Below are 22,650 nucleotides of genomic sequence, written 5' to 3'. Positions count from 1 at the left end.
TTGTTTTTTGTGTGAAAAAAAAAATCATTTGCAAAGAGATTGCTGGAAAAAAATTTTGTGTAATCATTGTAACAAATCGGGTCATCCTAGTAATTTGTGTAAATACAATAAAAATTATGTAGGTACTAAAAATAAACGGTTGAATTCGGTGTTCGTGGTTAATAATAATGTGGGGCCGGAACCCACATATATAGATTTGTTAATTGGTAACATAATATTGCCGGCGTTGGTAGATACGGGGGCTGCGATTAACGCGATACCATATGAAGTGTATTTAAGATATTTTGTTTCTTACGATTTAGAAAAGTATAATGTTCATTTGTCAGGGTATGACGGAACGCAGTTAAATGTTTTAGGTAAAGTGAATTTAGAGGTGTCATTTTTAGGTAAAAGTGCGAAAATACAGTTCGTAATAATTAAAAATGGTAATTCTACAATAGTTGGTAGAGATTTTTTACAAGTTTTCGGTATCGGATTAAGTGGAATAAATTCTGTAAAATTCAGTGAGATTAATTGTGATAATCATCTTGTTTTTCGTGAAAGTTTAAAGAAGAAATATGCTCATGTTTTTTCAGAAAAATCGGGTAGGCTTAAAAATTATGAGGCAAACATTGAAGTTAATTCGGACTTTAGGCCAAAGTTTGTAAATCCGAGGCCATTACCTTTTAGTTTACGTGAGAAAGTAGAGATAGAGTTACAGAGAATGTTGCATGAAGACATTATTGAAAAGGTAGAAATAAGCGATATTGCAAGCCCGATTGTTGTTGTAAAAAAGAAAGACGCTTCAATTAGGATTTGTACTGATTTCAAAACAACATTGAATCCTATGTTAGCGAAGTTGAAATACCCACTACCTCGTATTGACGATTTAATTTCATCTCTGAATGGTGCAAAATATTTTGCTAAGATAGACTTACGAAATGCATTTGGACAAATTTCATTGAACGAAAAGTCTAGAAAATTATGTGTGATTAGTACGCATATAGGTTTATTTGCTTATAAAGTATTGCCTTTTGGCTTAAGCACGAGTCCGGCCATCTTTATGCAAGTCATTACGGCGATAGTTGGTGGACTTAGGAACGTTCGTGTATTTTTAGATGATCTACTTTTATTTGGGAATTCTAAAGAGGAATTATTTTCTATTTGTGAAGCAGTACTTAGCAAGCTAAGTGATTGCGGATTAACTATTAATGAAAATAAGTGTTCTTTTCTAGAAACAGAGATAGAATATTTAGGTTATAGAATTTCGCAGAAAGGAGTTATGCCTTTAGAAAATAAAATATATGCTATTACCCAAATGAGTGTACCGAAAAATGTTTCGGAACTTAGAAGTTTGCTGGGAGTTATTTCCTACTATAGGTCTTTTATACAGAATGTGTCAGGTATTTTGTCTCCTTTATACCAATTGTTGAAAAAAGGGATAAAATTTGTATGGTCTCAGGAATGCAATATTGCGTTTGAGCAAGTTAAGAAACTGCTGACGTCAGACAATATTTTGGTGCATTTTGACCCACAATTACCTATCAAGCTAATTACAGACGCGAGTGATATAGGTATATCTGCTATTATATGTCACGTATATGAGAATGGCATGGAAAGACCGATTGCATTCGCTAGCCGTTTATTGTCAAAAACGGAATTGAGGTATTCCATTCTAGATAAGGAAGCGTGTGCAATAATATTTGGATTAAAGAAATTCTTTCAATATTTATATGGTAATAAATTCGTTCTAACTTGTGATAATAAAGCTTTGGTACATATTTTGAACACTGAAAAACAAGTGCCAATACTAGCGGCAAATAGGCTACAGCGCTATGCGCTGATTTTACAAACATTTGACTATAATATAGAATATGTCAAGTCGGGTGAGAACAAAGCGGATTTCTTATCTAGGTTGCCGGTCAATAGTAATAATAATTTAAGTGATTGTATCGACGAGGTCGACGGTAGCGAATATTTCTTAAATTATATTGGTAGTCTGAACGTTGATAAGATTGAATCGGATTTTTTAAATATAATTGAGGCGGAATCGACAATTTCAAAAGAAACGATGAAGCAGTTTTCGATTAAAGATGTAAACATAGCAACCATTATTGGGTTCGTAATCAATGGTTGGCCGGATAAAAAGTTTTTAAAGGATGACTTGTTAAAATTCTGGTATTTTAGAAATAAATTATCGACTTATGACTCGTGTTTATTTTATAATAATAAATTTGTGGTTCCGAGGGAATTAAGGGAAATCATATTGAATTTCATACATCAATCGCATTTAGGTATTGTTAAATCTAAAAATCTTGCTCGAAATTATTTTTTTTGGTTAGGGATGAACTCAGAGGTAGAAGCAACTGTGAAGCAGTGCGTTCGATGCTTGGAGTGTTTACCCACTCCATGTAAAGTTGAGTTACAGCCGTGGCCAATCAGTGGATTAATATGGAATAGATTGCATATTGATTTCATGGGACCTTTTGGTGGTTACAATTTTTTGATAATCGTTGATGCAACTACAAAATGGATAGACTGTCACATCGTAAATAAAGTAGATTCGTTTTGTACAATAAAAGTTTTGAAAAGATTATTTTCTAATTTCGGAATTCCGGAGCAGATAGTAAGTGACAATGGTACAGCGTTCACTTCAACAGTTTTTAAGGAATTTTGTCATAATTTTAATATTAAATCGTTGACATCTCCTGTCAACCATCCAGCTTCTAACGGACTTGCCGAAAATGGGGTTAAAACGGTAAAGAATTTTTAAAAAAAAATTATGATAAATAATAAATTGCCTGCTGATTTTGAGGATAAACTTTTAACATTTTTGGTTGATATTAGGAATACGCCTTCTATGTCTACGGGGATTGAACCTAGTAAATTAATTTTGGGAAGGAAAATTAGATCAATTTTTAATACAATCATTCCAATATTAGATAATGTTGAAGGTCAAGGTTTTAAAGGGATTGATAACACGATTAAAGATAAGATGTTATTGAGTCAGCAAAAACAAAAAAAGTATTATAGAGGAAAAAAAATTAAAAAGTACTTTGATGTTGGATCTAAAATTTTAACCAGGGATTTGAGAAGTGATAAAAACAAATGGATATTAGGAGAAATTTATAAAAGATTGGGGAATAGGGTTTATTTAGTAAAAATTATGTCTACAGGACAAGTGTGGAAACGCCACCATGATCAAATTTCAGAGAGGAAGGTTAGGTGGGGGGAGAGTGACAGGTCTGATGATTTGCTGGACCTGGGTCCACTCTCGGACGTGGACATGACCAAGTTTCCTAATTCCTCTGATTTTTGCAGGTCACCTACACCATGGGAGGGGAGGTTACGCCCTCGAGGACAACGCCCATGCTACACCGAATGAAGAGTCAAGAACATACATAATTACATATAAATTGGAAATTAAATACATAATGGAAATAATTAAATATATTTGGCTTATATAAATTTGTAAAAATAAAAAGATGTAATTATGATTTAAGTGTGGGGGTGTGGTGTATGAGTGTAAGGGGGACAGCATGAGAGCGAGACAGCGAGTACGAGACGTATATAAGAGATCGTATGAGCGGGAATGAGCCTCTCAGTCCAGAACCGTGATAGTCTTCTTACAAATAAATATTATAATACAAGCATTGTTATTATTGAGTATGTAGAGTTAACATACGTTACAAAAGTTATGATTACTTCAGAGTTTGAGGTAGGGTTAGGTAGATCGTTGGTCCTCAGATCTATCGGTAATTATTTATTCTTATTTTGAATTAATTAAATATTGTAGTTATGCAACGCCCATTGTGGCTGAAAGAAAATAATACTTTGAAACAAAAAAAAGGCAAATGCCAGCCGTGTAACGTGTTTAAATAAAAAAACATAATATAATCTAATTTGAACATTGTTATTTTTCGAGTTCTTATTAACTCTCATGAAATTTTACTAATAAATGATAATAAATAACATAAACATATTCGGTATCGCTGGCCACATTTAATTAAAATGGCTATCATCCGGTAAAACAAAAGCGAATTTTCATTTTACTTAATTGAAAATTACAATGTTAAAATTTCCCAAATGCCTTTTATAGTAATTAAGGTGAATCAGAAGGATTTATTTAAAAAAAATCGTATTAAGCATGGCCAGCGATCCCGAATAATTACCATAAACCTTTGTGTACACCACTTGTAAACAACTGGCCAACTGACACAAAAATATTGTTACAATTTGTCAAGTGATAAAGAGTGCATGTCAAAAAATCGCTCCACAAAAATATCCAAAATTTGTAGATTATAATTCCTAATAACCATATAATTTATCGTTAAATGTGTCCCCGAAGAACACTCTAGAGAATTGTCGAATTTTGTGAAATCTATAAAGTCTCATTTATATTTTACAAGTGTTTTAAACTAACTGTGAAGTGTCAGAGTGTTTTTGCCGAAAAATCAACCATCTGTTATTATATACTGTGCTAAGGCAATTTACAGTATATAGGAGTGAAATACGCCACACCACAGAAGGGAGCCGTGGCAGCGCGGGTTAACGCACCACTATCGCTTGCACATTAGCCGGCCGCGGCGCATCGAGTTCGATCCTCACACCGGCAAAAAAAAGATTTACTTTTTTTTAAATTTAAATAAACAATCCTACACCATCTATCTGAAGAAATAAGAACTAATTATTGACAACATCACTTTTAGCCAAAATCACAACCAGGCATAATCATTCTCGCTCTGTGCATTAGTCACGATACTGTGTCTACATTCAAATTAAAAATAAATATTTAAATAAATAATTCCTATAAACATGAGTCGACAGAGGAATGCACAAAAGAAATTAACGACATCTAGTGACGCTGAGGAAGATGACAATAAAATCATTAGTTATATCGATAAAAAGTTTCGAGAAATGAACGAAACAATTAATACGAAACTAAATATTCTGCCAGACATAAAAGACTCCATCAGCTTCATTTCCGCCGAGTATGAAGACCTGAAAAAAATGTTATCTGATTCATTGGGCACAATAAAAAATTTACAAGCTGAGAATGTTAAGCTAAACTCAGAAGTGCGCGATCTTAACGCACGCGTGTCCCACATGGAACAGACAGCCAGGGAAACCAACGTCGAGATCCAGTGCGTACCTGAGCATAAATCTGAGAATCTGATATCGATCGTTAAACAACTTGGAACCGTGATTTCTCGCCCCTTTGCCGAGTCGGAAATACTTAACATTCATCGAGTCCCCAAGATCAAACCAGATTCCAGAAGGCCCAAGTCAATCGTCGTGAAGCTCCCGAGCGTGAGGGCAAGGGATGAAGTCCTGGCTGCAGTCATCAGCTACAACAAGAAAAACATGAACTCCAAGCTAAATTCAACACATCTAGGCATCGACGGCATCAAATCACCGGTATACGTCAGCGAACACCTCACACCAGCAAACAAGGCCCTGCATGCAGCCACGAGGATTAAAGCGAAAGAAGCTAATTATAAATTCGTGTGGATCCGTAATGGTAAAATACTTGTACGTAAAGATGAAAACTCAGCGCATGTAGTGGTGATTCGCAACCAGGACTCGTTAGCTTCGCTTGCCTGATTCCTACCGTATTTTGTTTAATTTCAATTGGTATATTATCTGTGAATTATGTATACTGACATGGACAACCTAAGAATTTATTACCAGAATTGCAGGGGTTTAAGAACTAAACTTAATGAAGTTTATCTAGAAATACTTAATAACAATTTTGATATTATTATTCTAACTGAAACATGGTTGAACGACTCTATATCTGATGCAGAAATTTTTGGCTCGCGTTATAATGTTTTCAGAAGGGACCGTAACAGTTCTTCTAACCATAAAAGTGACGGAGGGGGTGTATTGATAGCCGTTTTACAAGAGTACCAAACAAACCGCTGTAAGCATTGGGAAAGTACCTTGGAAGACGTATGGGTGACTATCAAATTCAGCCAGAACAAATTAACGAGATGTCTCTATATCTGTGCTCTTTATATACCCCCCCCGTTGCTTGTTGATAATTTTGAATACCTTTTTGAAAAAATTAGCAATGTTATGGAAGGCGTTGGTGAATCGAATTTGTTAATTATAGGAGATTTCAACCTGGCAGGTATTCGTTGGACCCGCAATGAGCCTAACCAGACTCATTTCTTATCTCCAGAAAATTATAATAATGACATCGGCAACCATCTTGTGAACTTTCTTGCCCTAAATAACCTCAATCAATTCAATGACATTGTGAATAGTAACGGTAGAATCTTAGATCTCGTTTTATCCAATTCACATGAACTACAAGTCAGGCAAAGTACCGATATCTTAAGTCGCATTGATGTACATCACCCACCCTTAGAGATTGATTTTAGTTTTGATTTCAAATTAACAAAAATGCTAAAAAATAAAACCTTACTTAAATATAATTTTAATAAAAATGATTACATTCAATTCAATAAGGAATTACAAGAACTAGATTGGGCATTACTTTTACCTGAATTCATGTCGGTGGACAATATGGTTTCTATATTTTACACTCATCTGAATCGTATAATTGAGAAATGCGTAACCAAAATTGTAAATTGTAATAAGCAGTATCCCCACTGGTACTCACCAGACTTAGTTAAACTTATTAAGGAAAAAAATAAATTTCGAATTCTCTATAAAAAATATAAAAATCCTCGTGATAGAAATTCATACGAACTCTTACGCACCCGTTGTTCCAAACTCATTAGTAATTGCTACTTTAAATATATTCAAAAAATCGAATCGTGTCTGGTTAATCATAATAGCGTTAAAACTTTTTGGAGATTTATCAAACAAAAGAAAAAAAATAACAGTACTATCCCCCAAAATATGACGTATGGAGAAAAAAAGTCATCCAATGGCGAGGAAAGCAGTGAACTATTTGCCCAACACTTTTCATCAGTATATGAGAAAGATAACATAAGAGGCAACGAAGAGACTCAACCTCATCCCGTTTCAATAGATCAATCAAACGGCGTTCTGCACACAGTAAATATTAGTGTGCACGATGTAAAAATAGCAATGCTTAACCTCGACCAGAGCAAAGGTCCGGGTCCCGACAAAATTCCACCTATCCTAATTAAAAAGTGTGCACACAGTCTCGCACTCCCTCTGACTATCATTTACAGGAAATCGTTGTCTTCATCCGTTTTCCCAACAAGATGGAAACAAGCAAATATTGTACCTATACCTAAAAGTGGCGACCTTCACGACGTCACAAACTATAGACCCATCTCCATTCTCTGTTCATTTGCTAAAATTTTCGAAAAAATAATTTGTCCAAGTCTGAATTATCATCTCAAAAATCTTATTACTCCAAAACAGCATGGATTTCTCTCCCAGAAATCAACATCCTCCAATTTACTTTGCTATGTCACTACCTTAACCGAAGCTGTCGATAAAGGTCAACAGATAGACAGCATCTACACTGACTTTAGCAAGGCCTTTGATAAGGTAAATCACAGATTATTAATACATAAACTAAAACGCATGGGTGTTCATGGTACCTTGCTAAACTGGTTTCACTCCTATCTAACTGACCGTGAACAAAGAGTAGTATTTGATGGTTATGAGTCAAGAGGATTAGATGTGCCGTCTGGAGTACCTCAAGGGTCCCATTTGGGCCCGATCTTGTTCCTTGTTTTTATTAATGACTTGTGCGATGTTATTTTGGATTCTAAAATTTTATTGTTCGCCGATGATTGTAAGATTTTTAAAATTATCCACACATTACTTGATTCAATACTCCTTCAAAATGATATCAACAGAGTTTCTAAATGGTGCACTGACAATAGAATGTTTCTGAATTCTTTAAAATGTGTCCACATAACTTTTACACGTAAACGCAACTCAATCTCAACTCAATATTTTATCGACGGTACTAAACTCCAGGAAGTCACAACCATTCGGGACCTAGGCGTAATATTTGATAAAAAACTAACTTTCACACCTCATATCGACAGCATTATTTCTAGATCCCTAAAAATGCTAGGATTTATCAAACGAAATAGTAAAAATTTTCAGAATCCCAAATCAAAAATAACGCTATACAATTCCTTCACCCGCAACGTGTTGGAGTACGCAAGTTCTATATGGAGTCCAACCTACAAAGTTCATATTCAGCGAATAGAGCGGGTTCAAAAACATTTTATGTACCACCTAGCGTATTGTGATAAGCGAGCTCGATCACTTCCTCATTACACCGATAGACTAAATTTCTACAATGTACGCACCCTTGAACAGAGAAGACTAAATATTGATTTAAATTTCCTTTTCAAAATTATTAATGCTCTAATAAACTGCCCTTTTTTACTCTATCAAATTATGTTCAACGTTCCTAGAATTGGTTCCCGACTAATACATTATATTCCGTTACATATTAAAAAATATAAAACTAAGCTGGGGTATGACTCACCTTTACCAAGAATGTGCCGTTATTTTAACGAGACATATAAAAGTCATCCCATCGATTTGTCAATGTCATCACTGGCCACCTTCAAATCAAACGTAAACAAGACTTAAAGCTACCTATCGTGTTGATCTATAAAATAATTACTGTTGCTGTTATGAAATGTATATGTAAGTGTATGTTTTTGTGTATACATGTATGCATGTAGGTGCATACATGTACATTATTCTTTACGTATAGTTTTGTGTTCATCAATGTTGTGTTTGTCTGTAATTAGTGATAGTATCAACCAAGTTTAATTAGTGTAATTGAATTTCGAGAGATTTGATATGAATCACTGTTGACAAACCTAAGAAAAAAAAAAAAAAAAAAAAAAAAAAAAAAAAAAATATATATCTTGAAAATTACTTCAAATTTGAACAATTGAAAATCATTGTTTTTAATTACTTGACGTGTAACATTGGGTGGAATCACGCACTTGTTACGAAGATGGCGATAAGGTTGAAATTCCCACCTGTTTTGATTTATTCACAAAAAATCCCCAAAACAAAATGTTTTTATTTTGTGAAGTTCAGGCACAATATTAAAATATTTTTCAAACACAATCATAAGTTTTTTTTCCATAACACAATAAAACCATATAAGAAAAGGGATTCGTAAGTAGGCTATGGTACTTATTTTTAAATAATATACTGTTTATTTATTTTCTAGGCCTATAAAAAGCCGAGGGATCAAATTTTTAAGCCAGATCAAGTTTTTTTGCACGATTTTGCATTAATTCGCATTGCTTAAGACGGAAAAAACCCACTGGGCTAATTGTTTTTTCCAGTAGATGTAGGCACAGATACTCCGAAAACGGTTGCATATTACAATAAAGTGATGTTTCATTTGTTAATAATAATATATGTTTTCCCGCCTGTAGAACATTGTGGAATGAATGCCTACCACCTCCAGTTCTTGACCCTGGACTTGCGAAGTGCCTTGAGCGCCAACACTGCGCGGTGGTGCGCCTGACTCTGCATGCGGCTGTTCTCCTCCTGCTCCGACAGCCCTACCACCTTGTCGTGCTGCAGGGCGCTCTGGACGCCCGACTTGGCAAATAACTTTTCCAGGACGTATTGGTCAGGGTCCTCTTCCACTTCTGGTTCTGCTTTCTCTCTTTTTCTTTTCACCTTTTTCACGGACCTTCTAAACTCTTCGTCTTCATTTAGGCCATCCTCGTTCAACAGACTTTCGTAATCTTTCACTTTTCTTCTTCTTTTCTTGCTATTTTTACTACTGTGATCACTTTCTCTTCTTTTGGCAGTGGTAGTATCATGTGTTTTTGTACTAAGCTTTTTGGTAAATTTAAGCATTTTGGAAATATCACAGGTTTTGATTTTACTATTTTTAGATTCTACTATTTCTAAGTGAGTAGTTGGAATACTTGGTTTTTCTACTTCTGTAATTTCGTCTTCTACAATTTCGCCATCTTCTTGTGGTTCCGTTTTGAAGTGAGTTGAATTACTTGGCAGGTCTTCACGCGCTTCATTAATATTGTGCATTGTTGTAGCACATAAAACACCGTTTTCAGATTTATTTTCAATGTCACACATTTTTTCTTTGGATTCCAATTGAGAATTACTTGATGTTTCAACTTCCGTTAATTCATCTGTAATTTCGCCTTCTACAATTTCATCTTTATCTTCTTGTGGTTCCCTTTCAAGAAAATCCAAATGTTCAGGTTTAGAGTACATATTGATAATATCTATTTCAGATAACACTGTAGAAAAATTTGCTTTAGTCTCCTGATCGTTGTGGATATTGACCAGGGGCTCCTCTGGGACAGGGGGGGCTGGGAGGCGAGACTTATTGTACCTCTCCCTCGGGTCTTCTTTCTCCTGCTCAACTTTGGCATTAGTGGTTGAGCTGCCGGCAGACATGTTCTTACTGATCTGTTGAGCAAGTCGTCTCATAGCTTCCATCTTTGTCTTGGAGAATGAGACTCCGCCACTTAAGATAGCTTTATCATCTGGAACCTTATTGGATTTGATTTGCGTGTGCTTGAATATATTGGTTGTTTCCGTAGAGCCTGCCTTGTCCGGTTCTTCCAGGGAAAATAGACCCTGAAGCGTGCTGGTCTTCAGGTAGTTCTTTTGCTTGGGATCTAAAAACACTTTATTTCCAAGTAATTGCTTAAAGACTTGGCGTTGATAAATTTTCTCTTCTACCGTTCCGGCAGAGAGTAAACGGTAAATGGTCACATCCCGATTTTGACCAATTCTCCATGCCCTCTCTTTAGCCTGGCTGTCGATTGCGGGATTCCAGTCTGGGTCGTAGATAATAACCCTATCAGCCCCCGTGAGGTTAACTCCCAGCCCTCCCACGCGGGTGGTGGCTAGGAACACAAGGTAACTATCGTCAGAGTTGAAGGTTGTGATTATAGGCTGACGTGACCCTATGCTAGTCGTACCATCCATCTTCAAATATTTATAATCATTCTGCTTAAGAAATATTTCCAGGATGCAAATCATGGCTCTTGATTGCGTAAATATAAGAACCCTATGACCCTGTTTCTTCCATATTTTTAATAGAGAGTTGATAACCACCATCTTACCGGCTCGCTTCCAATATCCAAAAGATTGAACCCCGTCCGTTGGCAAAGTAGCATCTTCCGGAAGATCTTCATCAACTTGACAAATGTACAGATCTGGATGGTTACATATTTTCCTTAATATACATAGGGCCACGAGTATTCTCGCTCTCACAGGATCTCCGAAGCGACAATCCTTGTCTAGTATTCCCCTGACAGCGTTGCTCAACAAGTGGGACTTATACAGGTCCTTCTGTTCATCACTCAAGCTACAGAACAGAACCTGCTCCTTCTTGTCTGGCAGCTTGAGATGATCCTTAACCTGTGCCTTCGTCCTCCGGAGCATGTAGGGGGTGATGGTGTCCTTCAGCACGGTCGCCAGGGACAGGGCCGAGGCCTCCTGCAGCTTGCTGGCGTTGGTGTAGCCGCCCTGGGTGATGGGGGAGGCAAAATGATCGGAGAAAGCATTCAGTGTTCCCAGAAGTCCCGGAGACATAAAGTCAAACAGAGACCACAGTTCCTGTAGATTATTTTGCATAGGAGATCCGGTAACCACGAGCCGATGTGGGGTGCGTATCCTCCTCACGGCTTTGCTCACTTGCGTTTCTGAATTCCTAATCTTGTGTCCCTCATCCAGAATAATATAATGCCACTTCCTGTCTTCAACGGCGGCCCTGTGTTTGACTATGCCCGTGTAGGTGGTGACCAGGATGCCGTGGGCGGCGTGGATGTCCCTGATGAGGCGGTCAGGGGCGCCGTGGTGCGAGCCGGAGTTGTGCAACACGGCTACTCTCAGCGGGGGCCACCACTCGTGAAAGTGGAGCACCCACTGGTGGAGAACCGTGGCGGGGGCAACTATGAGAGTAGGCCCCAGGCCATTCCAGGTTCCCATTCTAGATATACTTAAACCCACAAGAAAGGCGATTATTTGTACTGTCTTACCGAGTCCCATCTCATCCCCCAGGAGCCCCCCAGACTCCATCTGATGGAGTTCCCAAAGCCACTTCACACCTGTCTTCTGGTAGCGGTAAAGCCTCTTCCATATACAGTTGGGTACCATCAGTCCCCCGGGGAGTTCGTGGCACTCATTCGACTCGTCATCCAAAGTTTCCAGTTGTTTTCTCTTTATTTTCCATTCTTCCATTCTCTCGTTGAACCTTTCCATATTTCCATCATCATGTTGCTTAACCAACTTTTTTGAAGTTCTGGGAGCGGCGCTTTTAGAGGAGCTCGGCATAGCATTATCGGTCTCGCTCTCTTCTGAAGGGTAATACTCACTTCCCGAACCATTATCCGCTTCTTCGGAAGGACGTGTGGGCGCGCGGGGCTTAGCGTCAGCCTTACTGTTGTTATGCGTGGAATCAGTCTTACTGTTTTCAGTTTCATCACTAGAATAACTGATCATACGAGCATTGTTTGTGTTGGTTTTGACTGTTGGATTTGGAGCATTCTTAACTTTAGACTGGATAGAAAGTTTTTTCTGGTTTTCAAAATAACTGTTCATATCAGACATCACGGAATTTAATAATATGAACCAATATCTGAATAAAAGAAAAATTATCAAACTGAAAAAGCTGAAAACATTGAAATAACCAAGAACGGTACGATCAACCGTTGCGGTTTGTTATGACGTAAATGACGTTTATGACAGATCGAGACTCGAAACAGGTACCATGAGGTGCATGTCTATGGTTATGCTGGTTATGCCCATAGTTATGCCCATAAATATACCACTCTCGTTATGCCCATAAATGAACCACTCACTGTTTATGCCCATAGATATTTATTTATTTATTTATTTATTTATTAACGCCGATTATAGCGGCTTTTACAAAAGAATAACATTTTTTTTTTACTTATTATAAATACAGAATATACATAGATAAAAAAAATATAAATACAAAATACATAAAAGAGAACAATAGAAATGGTTATTATAAATACAATGCAGCAATGTGTATATATAAATATATAAACAATTAATTTACAATAAATCCCGGATAAACTAATACTTTAAAACTGTATTTGGTTATATTCAATCAGAGAAGCGCTGACATACAGTTTTAATTAGGTGGTGTTTGTATGAGGATAAACTAGCAATGTTTATAGATTCATTCAAAACATATTTATTACCAAGTACATGTAGGCGATTCATTATGGAATTGAGTTCAGCGTTAGATCCTGTATTGTTGCAGTGATAGGGTAATTTGAAACGAACTGATCGACTAGGTACACGGAAACATATTAGCGAAAGAAGTTCAGGGGAGTTCAACAGGTTGGTAACGATTTTAAATAAATAAAATAGGTCAAAACAAATTCTTCTTTCTTTTAATGTATCGAGTCCCAATAAATGTAACAGAGAGGGGTAATTAATGTTTTCGATGAGTATTCCCAATTTAAAATTAATATAACGTAAAAATTTATGTTGGACGCGCTCAAGGGAATTCTCATGTACACTGTAGTAAGGACTCCAAATGGTGGTGTTAAATTCTAGTTGGCTTCTAACAAGTGAAGTGTAAAGTAATTTGACAGTTTTTAAATTTTTAAAATCCTTTGAAATCCGTAAGACAAAACCTAACATTTGCATTGCTTTACTGGTTATATTATTAATATGTTTAGTTAATGAAAGTTAATTTAGTGTCAAAGGTTATACCAATGTCTATGGTCCTGTCATTCCCGTTTTGAGTGATATATCATAAGCAAGGTATATCTATGAACAAATCTGTCTCCTCTCCATTTATATAAAACATTCTATAGCTAAAAATAATTAAGAATTAACTACATACATTTGTGACATTTTTCACCGAGCTGTTTGCGGTAATACGATACTTAGTTATTGTGATTTTAAAATATTTACAGATTGGTTGTTTATCAGTGATCAGTGTTAAAATTATCTATTCATCGTGCTGATGTGCACAATAAGTTTTGTGATTAATTTCTACATATAAAATAATGTGGCGCGCTTCGAGAATGTAAATGTTGACTTTTCTTTATAGATATTTAGAAGATTTGTATAAACCTATGGGAAACGTTATCTTGTTGAATTTTGGATAAAACCAGCATCACAATGTCTGGTCGGAGAAACCCGCGCGCCAACCTGAAACTACAAGTGTCCGATGAGTTCCTTCCCACAGTGTAAGTTAACCCATTTCATTGTAATGCTTCCCTGCTACACAATCAAAATAATATCCCTTACGCAACTTTTGTGTTGACAGGTGTAGGTTATGTTTGGTAGAACTGTACAATAACAATCAATGCTAATGTTATTTCAACAAACTAAACTTCGATTGAATACTAGAATAATTTGAAGTGCATCTAAATGTAGGTAATCTAATGGACATATCATCATGCTGATGCAACTAGCGGCAGGTTATTCTATTTAGGCAGGTTATTTTTGGTTACCGCCTTCTAAATCATTCGCTTATATTATTAATTAAGGAGACGTCTGCAGACACTAGCATGATATATATGAGTCATATAATTTCAAAGGCGGCAGTCTGACATTTTTGTAAAAAATGAGTAATGAATGTGGCAACATTGAGGATTTCTAACTCTATATATAGAATTCCAAACCAAAAACTGTGGTTCGGCCTACAATTTCAATTTGAAAATGCGATTTAGTTTCAAACACAGAAATCTGCTATAGAATGAGCAATACGAACCAATCACAAAGCTCCATTATGATGATTTAACACAATTGCAGAGTGCGTCGCTACATAGAAAAAAATAAAATAAAACAAATGTGGAAAGCTGTAAAAATGTTAGAATCATTACCGGCAATCTGACACTATTTCGGCAAATCAAAGGCGGCAGTAAGAAGTAAATGTCTGAAAATTATTTTCACTTATTTTTTACACAAATTCCCTTTTATTTTTAAAACATTTGGATGAACTAAAAATAAATAAATTGCCGACTTTGAAATTTGACTTGTATATTACATTAATAAAACTAACCTACAGGAACCTACTAAAGACAGGCTAGATACACGGACACTGGAGTTTCAATGCTACAATATTAGCCTAATACATTTTGGCCCGGTAATAAATAGGGCTATCGGTAGACAAACAAAACTGAACATATTAGCCCTGTGGCTATTACCAGCAGAGTCAATTTGTTCACTTCTGGGAACAGTTCATATGGTCTATATGCCAGGGGCCTATCTAATGCTGTGTATGCAACATTACATGTTTCTGGTGATTTTACAAAATGAAGACTAAACGAATAACTGTCTTATTGATAAACTAGGTTAAGTTTGACTACCTACTTTGTGTTACTTTAAAAAGTATAATTGTGTTGATCTCCTGCTTATTGTCATAATGGCACTACTTCTAATTTGGGAGGCGGGTTTGGTACCATTTATTGGATAACCAACACCTCTGCCATAGGTCATCCCAAGTGGTTTGCTACGGCTGGTGATTTGGCAGGGGTGCCCGGGTTCATAGGGTGAGGTGCGCACCAGATCGGGAGAGGCTGGTTTGGGGAGGCCCTTTCACCTCTCTAAGTGGTCTTTCGATCCATCGCCTCGCTCCGCAATTGGAGAGATATATTCATATATCCTTGGACACACTGATCCACAGTGATTTCACAGCAAAATACGTTCAACAATTTTAGTACATATTATGAAAAAAGGCCCAGCACACAAACGGTTAAACTCTTGGATGGTTATTGCATTCAGGAATTAAGAATTCATTAAACCAGATTAAATCAGATTCCGCTAGTGTGTAATCTACAATCTTTGTATCATACATATCCAGAATATCCAGCATTTTTCAATGAAATTCATATTTACGTAAAAACTGCAAGAACACTCAAACCCCGAAACCGCTTGATACCGTGTCGCCGACACAATTAAAAATCTTTACATCACAATTACTCTATCAAATGATATGCCATATGTGATTAATCAAGATAATTACATAGCGATATAGCAGCAGAACATGAAACACATCTGAAAATAACCATCCACCACCTCACTCGGAGCCACCAGTCAACGAAATGACCGCCGCTAAGGAACCGACTCAGTATTTACGTTGATCCCCCTCCACTACTCACCAGAGGGAATTCCATGATGGCCGCCGTCTCCAACCAATCACAGCACAGCATATTCCATTGAGATTCTTATCAAACAATGATTACAAATTCAAAAGTGACTCTTTGTGATAACATCAGACTCAATTTACGGGAAAATGATCGAAAATATAACCACGGAATAAATATCAACATCAAGAAATGATTATATGCTAACATAATAACATGAAAAATCACACCTAAATATATTTGTTACTCTTTGGGAAATGTTCAAACCAAAGATATCTAACTTCAAACCCAATATGAAAATTTGGGAATATATGAAGACTTGGGGTGATAACATCAAGAAATGATTATATGCTAACATAATAACATGAAAAATCACACCTAAATATATTTGTTACTCTTTGGGAAATGTTCAAACCAAAGATATCTAACTTCAAACCCAATATGAAAATTTGGGAATATATGAAGACTTGGGGTGATGGTTTTGGTAAATTGAACTGACTTGGTTAAAGGTATCACATCAAAATATTACTTTCCTCTCAGCAAACTAATTACGGAGAGGAAAAATACCTAACCAATTTACTCCTCACTAAAGAGGAAAATCTCCTCCGAGAGGGCCCGATTTGAATTTGTTCTATAAATAGAGAACCGAATTCCATACAAAATCAGTTCAACAACTACCTCTGAAAGAGAATCCTCTCTCCTGAAGAACCATCACCAAGTCTCCAAGAAATATTTTCAAGTGTTTTACTCAGTATTAAATTCAGTTTTTTGCCAGTAATAAATTCTTTTGGTTAGCTCAGATTTGGTAATAAATTCCTTTCTGAACTTGGCTTTAAACTTCACTACAAATCTCCACCAACGTTGATAAGTTTACCCAGCCTCCCACGTATATACAGTTATTGTAATCGGTTAATTGTCTCGTACAATCTTCATGTACACATTTCTAAGTTATGGAGGTTTACAAATTATTTTATTTTAGAGCCACTTTAATAATTTGTCTTTAGCATTCAAATCTGCGTGGGTTCATGATATTTTATTGATGGCCTCTGTTTAGGACGGCTCCACGGAATCTGGACAAACAGACCACCATCACCGTAGACGAGCGCACCTTCACGGTGGTAGCCGATGACCTGGTGAAGATCTGCGACCTCGGCCGGGGTGCCTACGGCATCGTAGAGAAGATGCACCACGTGCCGAGTGACACCATCATGGCAGTGAAGGTAACCTCCTGTCTTGCACATGTGCAGCATGTTAACTAGTGCAACTGAACTATTTAAGTTTTATTTTACTAATTATTAATGTTTACTTCTCTCCCCAGCGCATCACCGCTACAGTCAATACCCAAGAACAGAAGCGCCTCCTGATGGATCTAGACATCTCCATGCGCTCCAGTGCGTGTCCGTACACCGTGCATTTCTACGGGGCTCTGTTCCGTGAGGGAGACGTTTGGATCTGCATGGAGGTGATGGACAAGAGTCTGGATCAGTTCTACGCGCTGGTGTATAGCCAGGGGCGCACCATCCCCGAGGACATCCTGGGCAAGATCGCCGTGTCCGTGGTGTCGGCGCTACACTACCTGCACTCAGAGTTGAGCGTCATTCACCGCGACGTCAAGCCCTCCAACATCCTCATAAACCGCATAGGAGAGGTTAAGATGTGTGACTTTGGCATCTCGGGTTACTTGGTAGATTCGGTAGCCAAGACTATCGATGCGGGCTGCAAGCCCTACATGGCTCCTGAGCGCATAGACCCTACTGGCAACCCTTCCATGTACGACATTCGCAGTGACGTGTGGTCGTTGGGCATATCTCTGCTGGAGCTAGCCACCGGTAAGTTCCCGTACCCAAGCTGGAGCTCTCCCTTCGAGCAGCTGAAGCAGGTAGTGAAGGACGATCCCCCGCGCCTGCCACAGCCCTCTCCCTTCAGCGCAGACTTCCAGGACCTGATCACGCGCTGCCTGCAGAAGGAGTTTGGCGAGCGTCCCAACTACCCCAGTCTGCTGGTGCACCCCTTCTGCGTGCTGCACCGTGACCGGGTGACCGATGTGGCTTCCTACGTCCAGGAGATTTTAGACTTGCCCAATTAAATCCTACTGATGTATAATTGTATGTATTTTTAAGAAAAGAGAATGCTGAGATTCTTTTTGCCGGCCTTACTAACAGTTTTAACAGATTTGTCTATGGAATAGTAACATACAAAATTTTATGAAAGAGAATCCGTTCATCCGGAGGATAGTTTTGTAGAATGTGTTTCTTTTTGCATATTTTAGGATTTGATTAATTTACGGTACAACATTTGCCTTCGAATTAGCGCAGTGCATTTGGTGCGACATATGAAATTTGATAGTACAATTATTAGTTTACTAACAACACTGTTGTGTGACCGGAATGTTAGCCAGAGCTAAAAGCCGGACCCGAATGGGGCGGCTGACGATCGCAGAAGAAATCTTGCGTTGTGGGAATCGAGCGGAGTTCGTCAGCACCCAACCTGTTGTGCCATTCAATGTGCAAACATAGTTAACTGATATTCAGTATATAAAGAGTTTATTTGTAAATAACGGTATAAAGGGTGTTAATCTAACGTATCGACCGTAGAATGAAACATTATAAGGAAAAAGTGGTGAATGAATCGTATCTTTCGCCCCACGTTACGTTAACTTCAAAGACCTGAACATTTAATTGTACAATTGCTGACTTGTCTCACAGTGCGTGGTAGAATGAATTTTGTCGGTAAGGTAGATTAATACCCCATTGAGAATAAAGAGTAAAACAAAATGTAAAAGTTTATTGGCAACAATGTAACAAGTGTAAGTACATAATTATAATATTATAAAATGTTAGTTTTACAATCACACATAAATATTTACAAAGTCACGGCGACGAGCGCCGGATGTCACAAACAAACGAACAAGGTGCTGTCCACTCGGGCAATTCCTTTGACTAGATATTAAGTTAACGTTGATGACAATTTGGCCACTACTCACAAAACTGGGTGCAATACAAACTTATTACTAACTTTACTGATGTGAGATGAGTGTGTGCGTATGTGCGAGGCTGCAAGTATGGATTCAGGGCATTTGAACTTAAAGCTCCCACAGCCCACCCAACCAGAGTGCCCACTTTGCCTTTGTCCATAATCAAATTTGTAAATAAATTGTCAATAATTAAATAAAAAATAATTTTTACAACTACGCCTTTCAATGAATTATTACTACATAATACTGTCATATTATATTGATGGGAGTAGGGTGGTAAGTGATGGGCGAACTATGATATGCTAGTATATGTACACAGCTGAGCCGTTGTTTCATATCCTAAAATGGAGAGTTCATTCCCAGCTTGGTGCCAAAGTCTAGTCTGGCTCTTCTTTGATACCTCAGGTTGGCCCTGGAATAAAGACATGTGTATTAACACTAACCAATAATACTAATTTCACTTGTGTCTGAACATAACTCCGGTTCAATGTATTCGAGAACTCGGATAAGCTTTGAATTTACGTGTCATTTTCAAAATTGGAAATGTTTGTTTGAACAAATTCAGATGAGCGATAAAGTACATATCTAAGGACGGGTTGTTTCGGAGAATCTGAACAATTCATCAAATTTCAACGTTCATTTTCAAGTTCTGTGAAAGATTTTTTCAAGTTCTGTTTTTATTTCAGTTTTGTCAAGCAACTAGCCTACAATGATAAAAAAACAGAACTTGAATAAGTCTTTCACAGAACCCGAAAATGAACGTTGAAATTTGATGAATTGTTCAAATTCTCCGAAACAACCCGTCCTAAGTAATACTATATTAATTGTCTTTTTCAAAATTGGAATTATAATATCCCTTGATTTATTACGTGTCTGCGTTAGTGTAATATTACCTCCTCAGCTGATATCAGAACCTTATGCCACAGTGTGGACAAAACATACAAACACATGGGGAATGGATTTATAACGTGTCTGCGTTAGTGTAATATTACCTCCTCAGCTGATATCAGAACCTTATGCCACAGTGTGGACAAAACATACAAACACATGGGGAATGGATTTATAACGTGTCTGCGTTAGTGTAATATTACCTCCTCAGCTGATATCAGAACCTTATGCCACAGTGTGGACAAAACATACAAACACATGGGGAATGGATTTATTACGTGTCTGCGTTAGTGTAATATTACCTCCTCAGCTGATATCAGAACCTTATGCCACAGTGTGGACAAAACATACAAACACATGGGGAATGGATATGATTTGAGATTTTCACAGCCAAAAGTATTATTTTTGGGGTATTATGCCGTGTTGCGCTACCCCCTTCACACATCTGCCCTGATGATGGACACTATAATGCTGACCGAAAGGTTGGCTAAAGAAGGTGGTAGCGCAATACGGCATACTCGTAATACCCAAAAATAAATGACTATAATGTACAGTATGATTAGAGATTTTCACAACCTAAAGTATTATTGTAATTTGTTTTTAGTTTATGACGCCGCATTACGCTTCCTTTAGCCAATGCCTTGATGATGTGTTACCAAAAATAAACAAAGGAAAAGTAACCAACTTGATCTCCTGCCACTTGATGAGTTCGTTGAGGGCCAATACCAGAAGGGGTGAGGTACAGATCAGCACCAGGTGTGGCACCGGATAGCGGAAGGAAGGTGACTGCTCCTCCGAGGTCGGGAGCAGCGTGGTCAGGCTCCAGAACAACACTTGGACCGTCAGTCTGTAGGGAATTGTAATTAGGTTAATTTAATATGAGTTTATTGCATCAGTATGCTATTGAAGGTCTAAATTAATTGTCGACTTACAAAACTATCACACAAAAGCACCACGCCTTGTTAAGTAGAATGCTCTTTCGCCACAGTGAATATTGCCGATGGACAAAACACGTAGAAATAGTCACTGCAAATAAAATAAAGCTTTTAGGTAAACATGTTAAAATGATCTCGGTGGAATTACTAATAATATGAATGTACAAGCCTTAAGTGAACCAGGCAACTGCTCAATATGGAAAGAAACTCACTATTCAAAATATAACTAGCAAAATAGTTTAAGTTCACTGCTGGAAACTTTAAGGTTTGCGACAGATTCAAGATATATTGTAGGAGCCACATTAAGCAACAGAAAATATAGTATATAAGTTATGATTACTAAAATAAAATGAACAGGACCGTACAGTGTGCCTTCCACTGGAGTGGGAAAGTGGGAGGAATGCGGGGTAGGAGATGAGAGATGTAGTTTTGGCCTTCCACCAAAACACAGTCGCTGGGAAGATAGGAGTTGGCCTGCCACTGCCCATATCAGAAATAAGCAGAGCAAGCTGAACGGAAAATGAGAAATAGTGTTTGACACTTCAGTGAAAAGTCAGAATTGTTTTTTGCCTTGTCATCCGAAATGAACAGAATGATTATCGTGATGTCAAGTATTGATTCTAGTGAGGATGATTAAGACTGTACATTGTCTTCAAACAAGCTGAAGCTCAATCCATCTAAGACTGAGTTTCTCTGGGCGGCCACAAACAAACGTAAACATTTTCAGATTCACCTATTACTATTTCCGGCAGCGATATCATCCCAAAAAAAAAAAAAAAAAACAACAGTCAAACTTCTCGGTATCAATTTAGATTCAGATTTTTCGCTTAAAAGTCAAATAAATAGGACTGTAAGCACCGGTTTTTTTTCACCTAAGACAACTCAAGTCTGTCCGAAGAAACCTTCCTACAGAAGCAACAAAACTACTTATCAACTCTTACGTAGTCTCATGTCTCGATTACTGCAACGGCATTTATGCCAGCCTTCCAAAATATCAAATTGACAAACTTCAATCAGTGTTTAATGCAGCAGCACGGCTCACAACCGGGGTTTCAAAATATTCGCATATTTTAGAACACCTTCGTAACCTTCACTGGCTCAAGTGCCCTGAAAGAATCCAGTACAAACTGTGCAGGATGGTGTTTAAATCCATCAATGAAATGGCCCCACCCTACATCTCTGAACTACGCGTCCCGGAAAACACTGGTCTGAGGCAGTCAACGCTTAGATCAGCAACATCAGCAGCTGTAGGCAGACTGATAGAACCTAAGAGCAAGCCAAATACTAAGTTTGGTGATCGCGCTTTCGGAGTATCTGGGCCGAAGGCTTGGAATAAACTCCCTCCGGAACTAAGATCCATAACAAGTCCAACAGAATTCAGGTCTAAACTAAAAACTTACCCTTTTAAGCTGTCATACCCTTTAAATTAAATATACCATTCCTAAGAGAAAGTCCAGTTATATTCAATTTTCCAATTATGTCCTAAATTTCGCTAATAAACAATTAGATAATGTTAATTAAGGACGGGTTGTTTCGGAGAATTTGAATAATTCTTCAAATTTCAAAGTTCATTTTCTGGTTCTGTCCCATTCAAATTTTGTTATTATATCATTATAGGCAAGCTACTTGACAAAACTGAAATAATAACAGAACTTGAAAAAATCTTTTAGAACTTGAAAATTAACTTTGAAATTTGAAGAATTGTTCAAATTCTCCGAAACAACCTGTCCTAAGTGTTAATCTCAAGTGACCTACCAAGTAAGTATTGTACTGTATATTATCTCCATAAATAGTTAGTAATAACATAGATCACTGT

General features: G+C 37.4%; 4 protein-coding genes across 6 annotated transcripts in view; 2 read left to right on the top strand and 2 right to left on the bottom strand.

Annotated features, from left to right (window-relative positions):
• Positions 1-4,896: 4,896 nt before the first annotated feature.
• LOC149419566 (uncharacterized) lies at positions 4,897-5,583 on the top strand. The gene has a single exon (XM_089637605.1). The coding sequence runs from the start codon at positions 4,897-4,899 to the stop codon at positions 5,581-5,583; it is 687 nt and encodes a 228-aa protein (XP_089493731.1).
• Positions 5,584-8,817: 3,234 nt separating this feature from the next.
• LOC149419565 (DNA excision repair protein ERCC-6-like) lies at positions 8,818-12,651 on the bottom strand. The gene has a single exon (XM_089637889.1). It carries the CDS (start codon positions 12,511-12,513, stop codon positions 9,370-9,372), a length of 3,144 nt encoding a protein of 1,047 aa, XP_089494015.1. The 5' UTR covers positions 12,514-12,651; the 3' UTR covers positions 8,818-9,369.
• A 1,036-nt stretch (positions 12,652-13,687) lies between these two features.
• On the top strand, positions 13,688-19,224 carry lic (dual specificity mitogen-activated protein kinase kinase lic). Its single transcript, XM_089638400.1, has 4 exons — positions 13,688-13,817; positions 13,997-14,135; positions 17,092-17,257; positions 17,356-19,224. Exons 2-4 carry the CDS (start codon positions 14,068-14,070, stop codon positions 18,121-18,123), a joined length of 1,002 nt encoding a protein of 333 aa, XP_089494526.1. The 5' UTR covers positions 13,688-13,817; positions 13,997-14,067; the 3' UTR covers positions 18,124-19,224.
• Positions 19,225-19,283: 59 nt separating this feature from the next.
• The window catches only part of l(2)k05819 (transmembrane protein 94-like protein l(2)k05819), a 62,035-nt gene continuing 58,668 nt past the window's right edge, over positions 19,284-22,650 (bottom strand). For all 3 annotated transcript variants that reach the window (XM_089638398.1, XM_089638397.1, XM_089638399.1), the window contains 3 exons: positions 20,832-20,925; positions 20,585-20,746; positions 19,284-19,423 (listed from right to left, as the gene is read on the bottom strand). In XM_089638398.1, coding sequence (XP_089494524.1) covers positions 19,351-19,423; positions 20,585-20,746; positions 20,832-20,925 — 329 coding nt within the window. In that variant the 3' untranslated portion in view covers positions 19,284-19,350. The remainder of the gene's footprint in view (positions 19,424-20,584; positions 20,747-20,831; positions 20,926-22,650) is intronic.

Source organism: Hesperophylax consimilis, chromosome 12 (assembly GCF_061612785.1).
Source record: "Hesperophylax consimilis isolate HC1 chromosome 12, BYU_Hcon_1.0, whole genome shotgun sequence".
NCBI classification, from domain to species: domain Eukaryota; kingdom Metazoa; phylum Arthropoda; class Insecta; order Trichoptera; family Limnephilidae; genus Hesperophylax; species Hesperophylax consimilis.
Note: the sequence above shows the minus strand (reverse complement) of the source record. Positions and strands in the feature narration are given on the sequence as shown.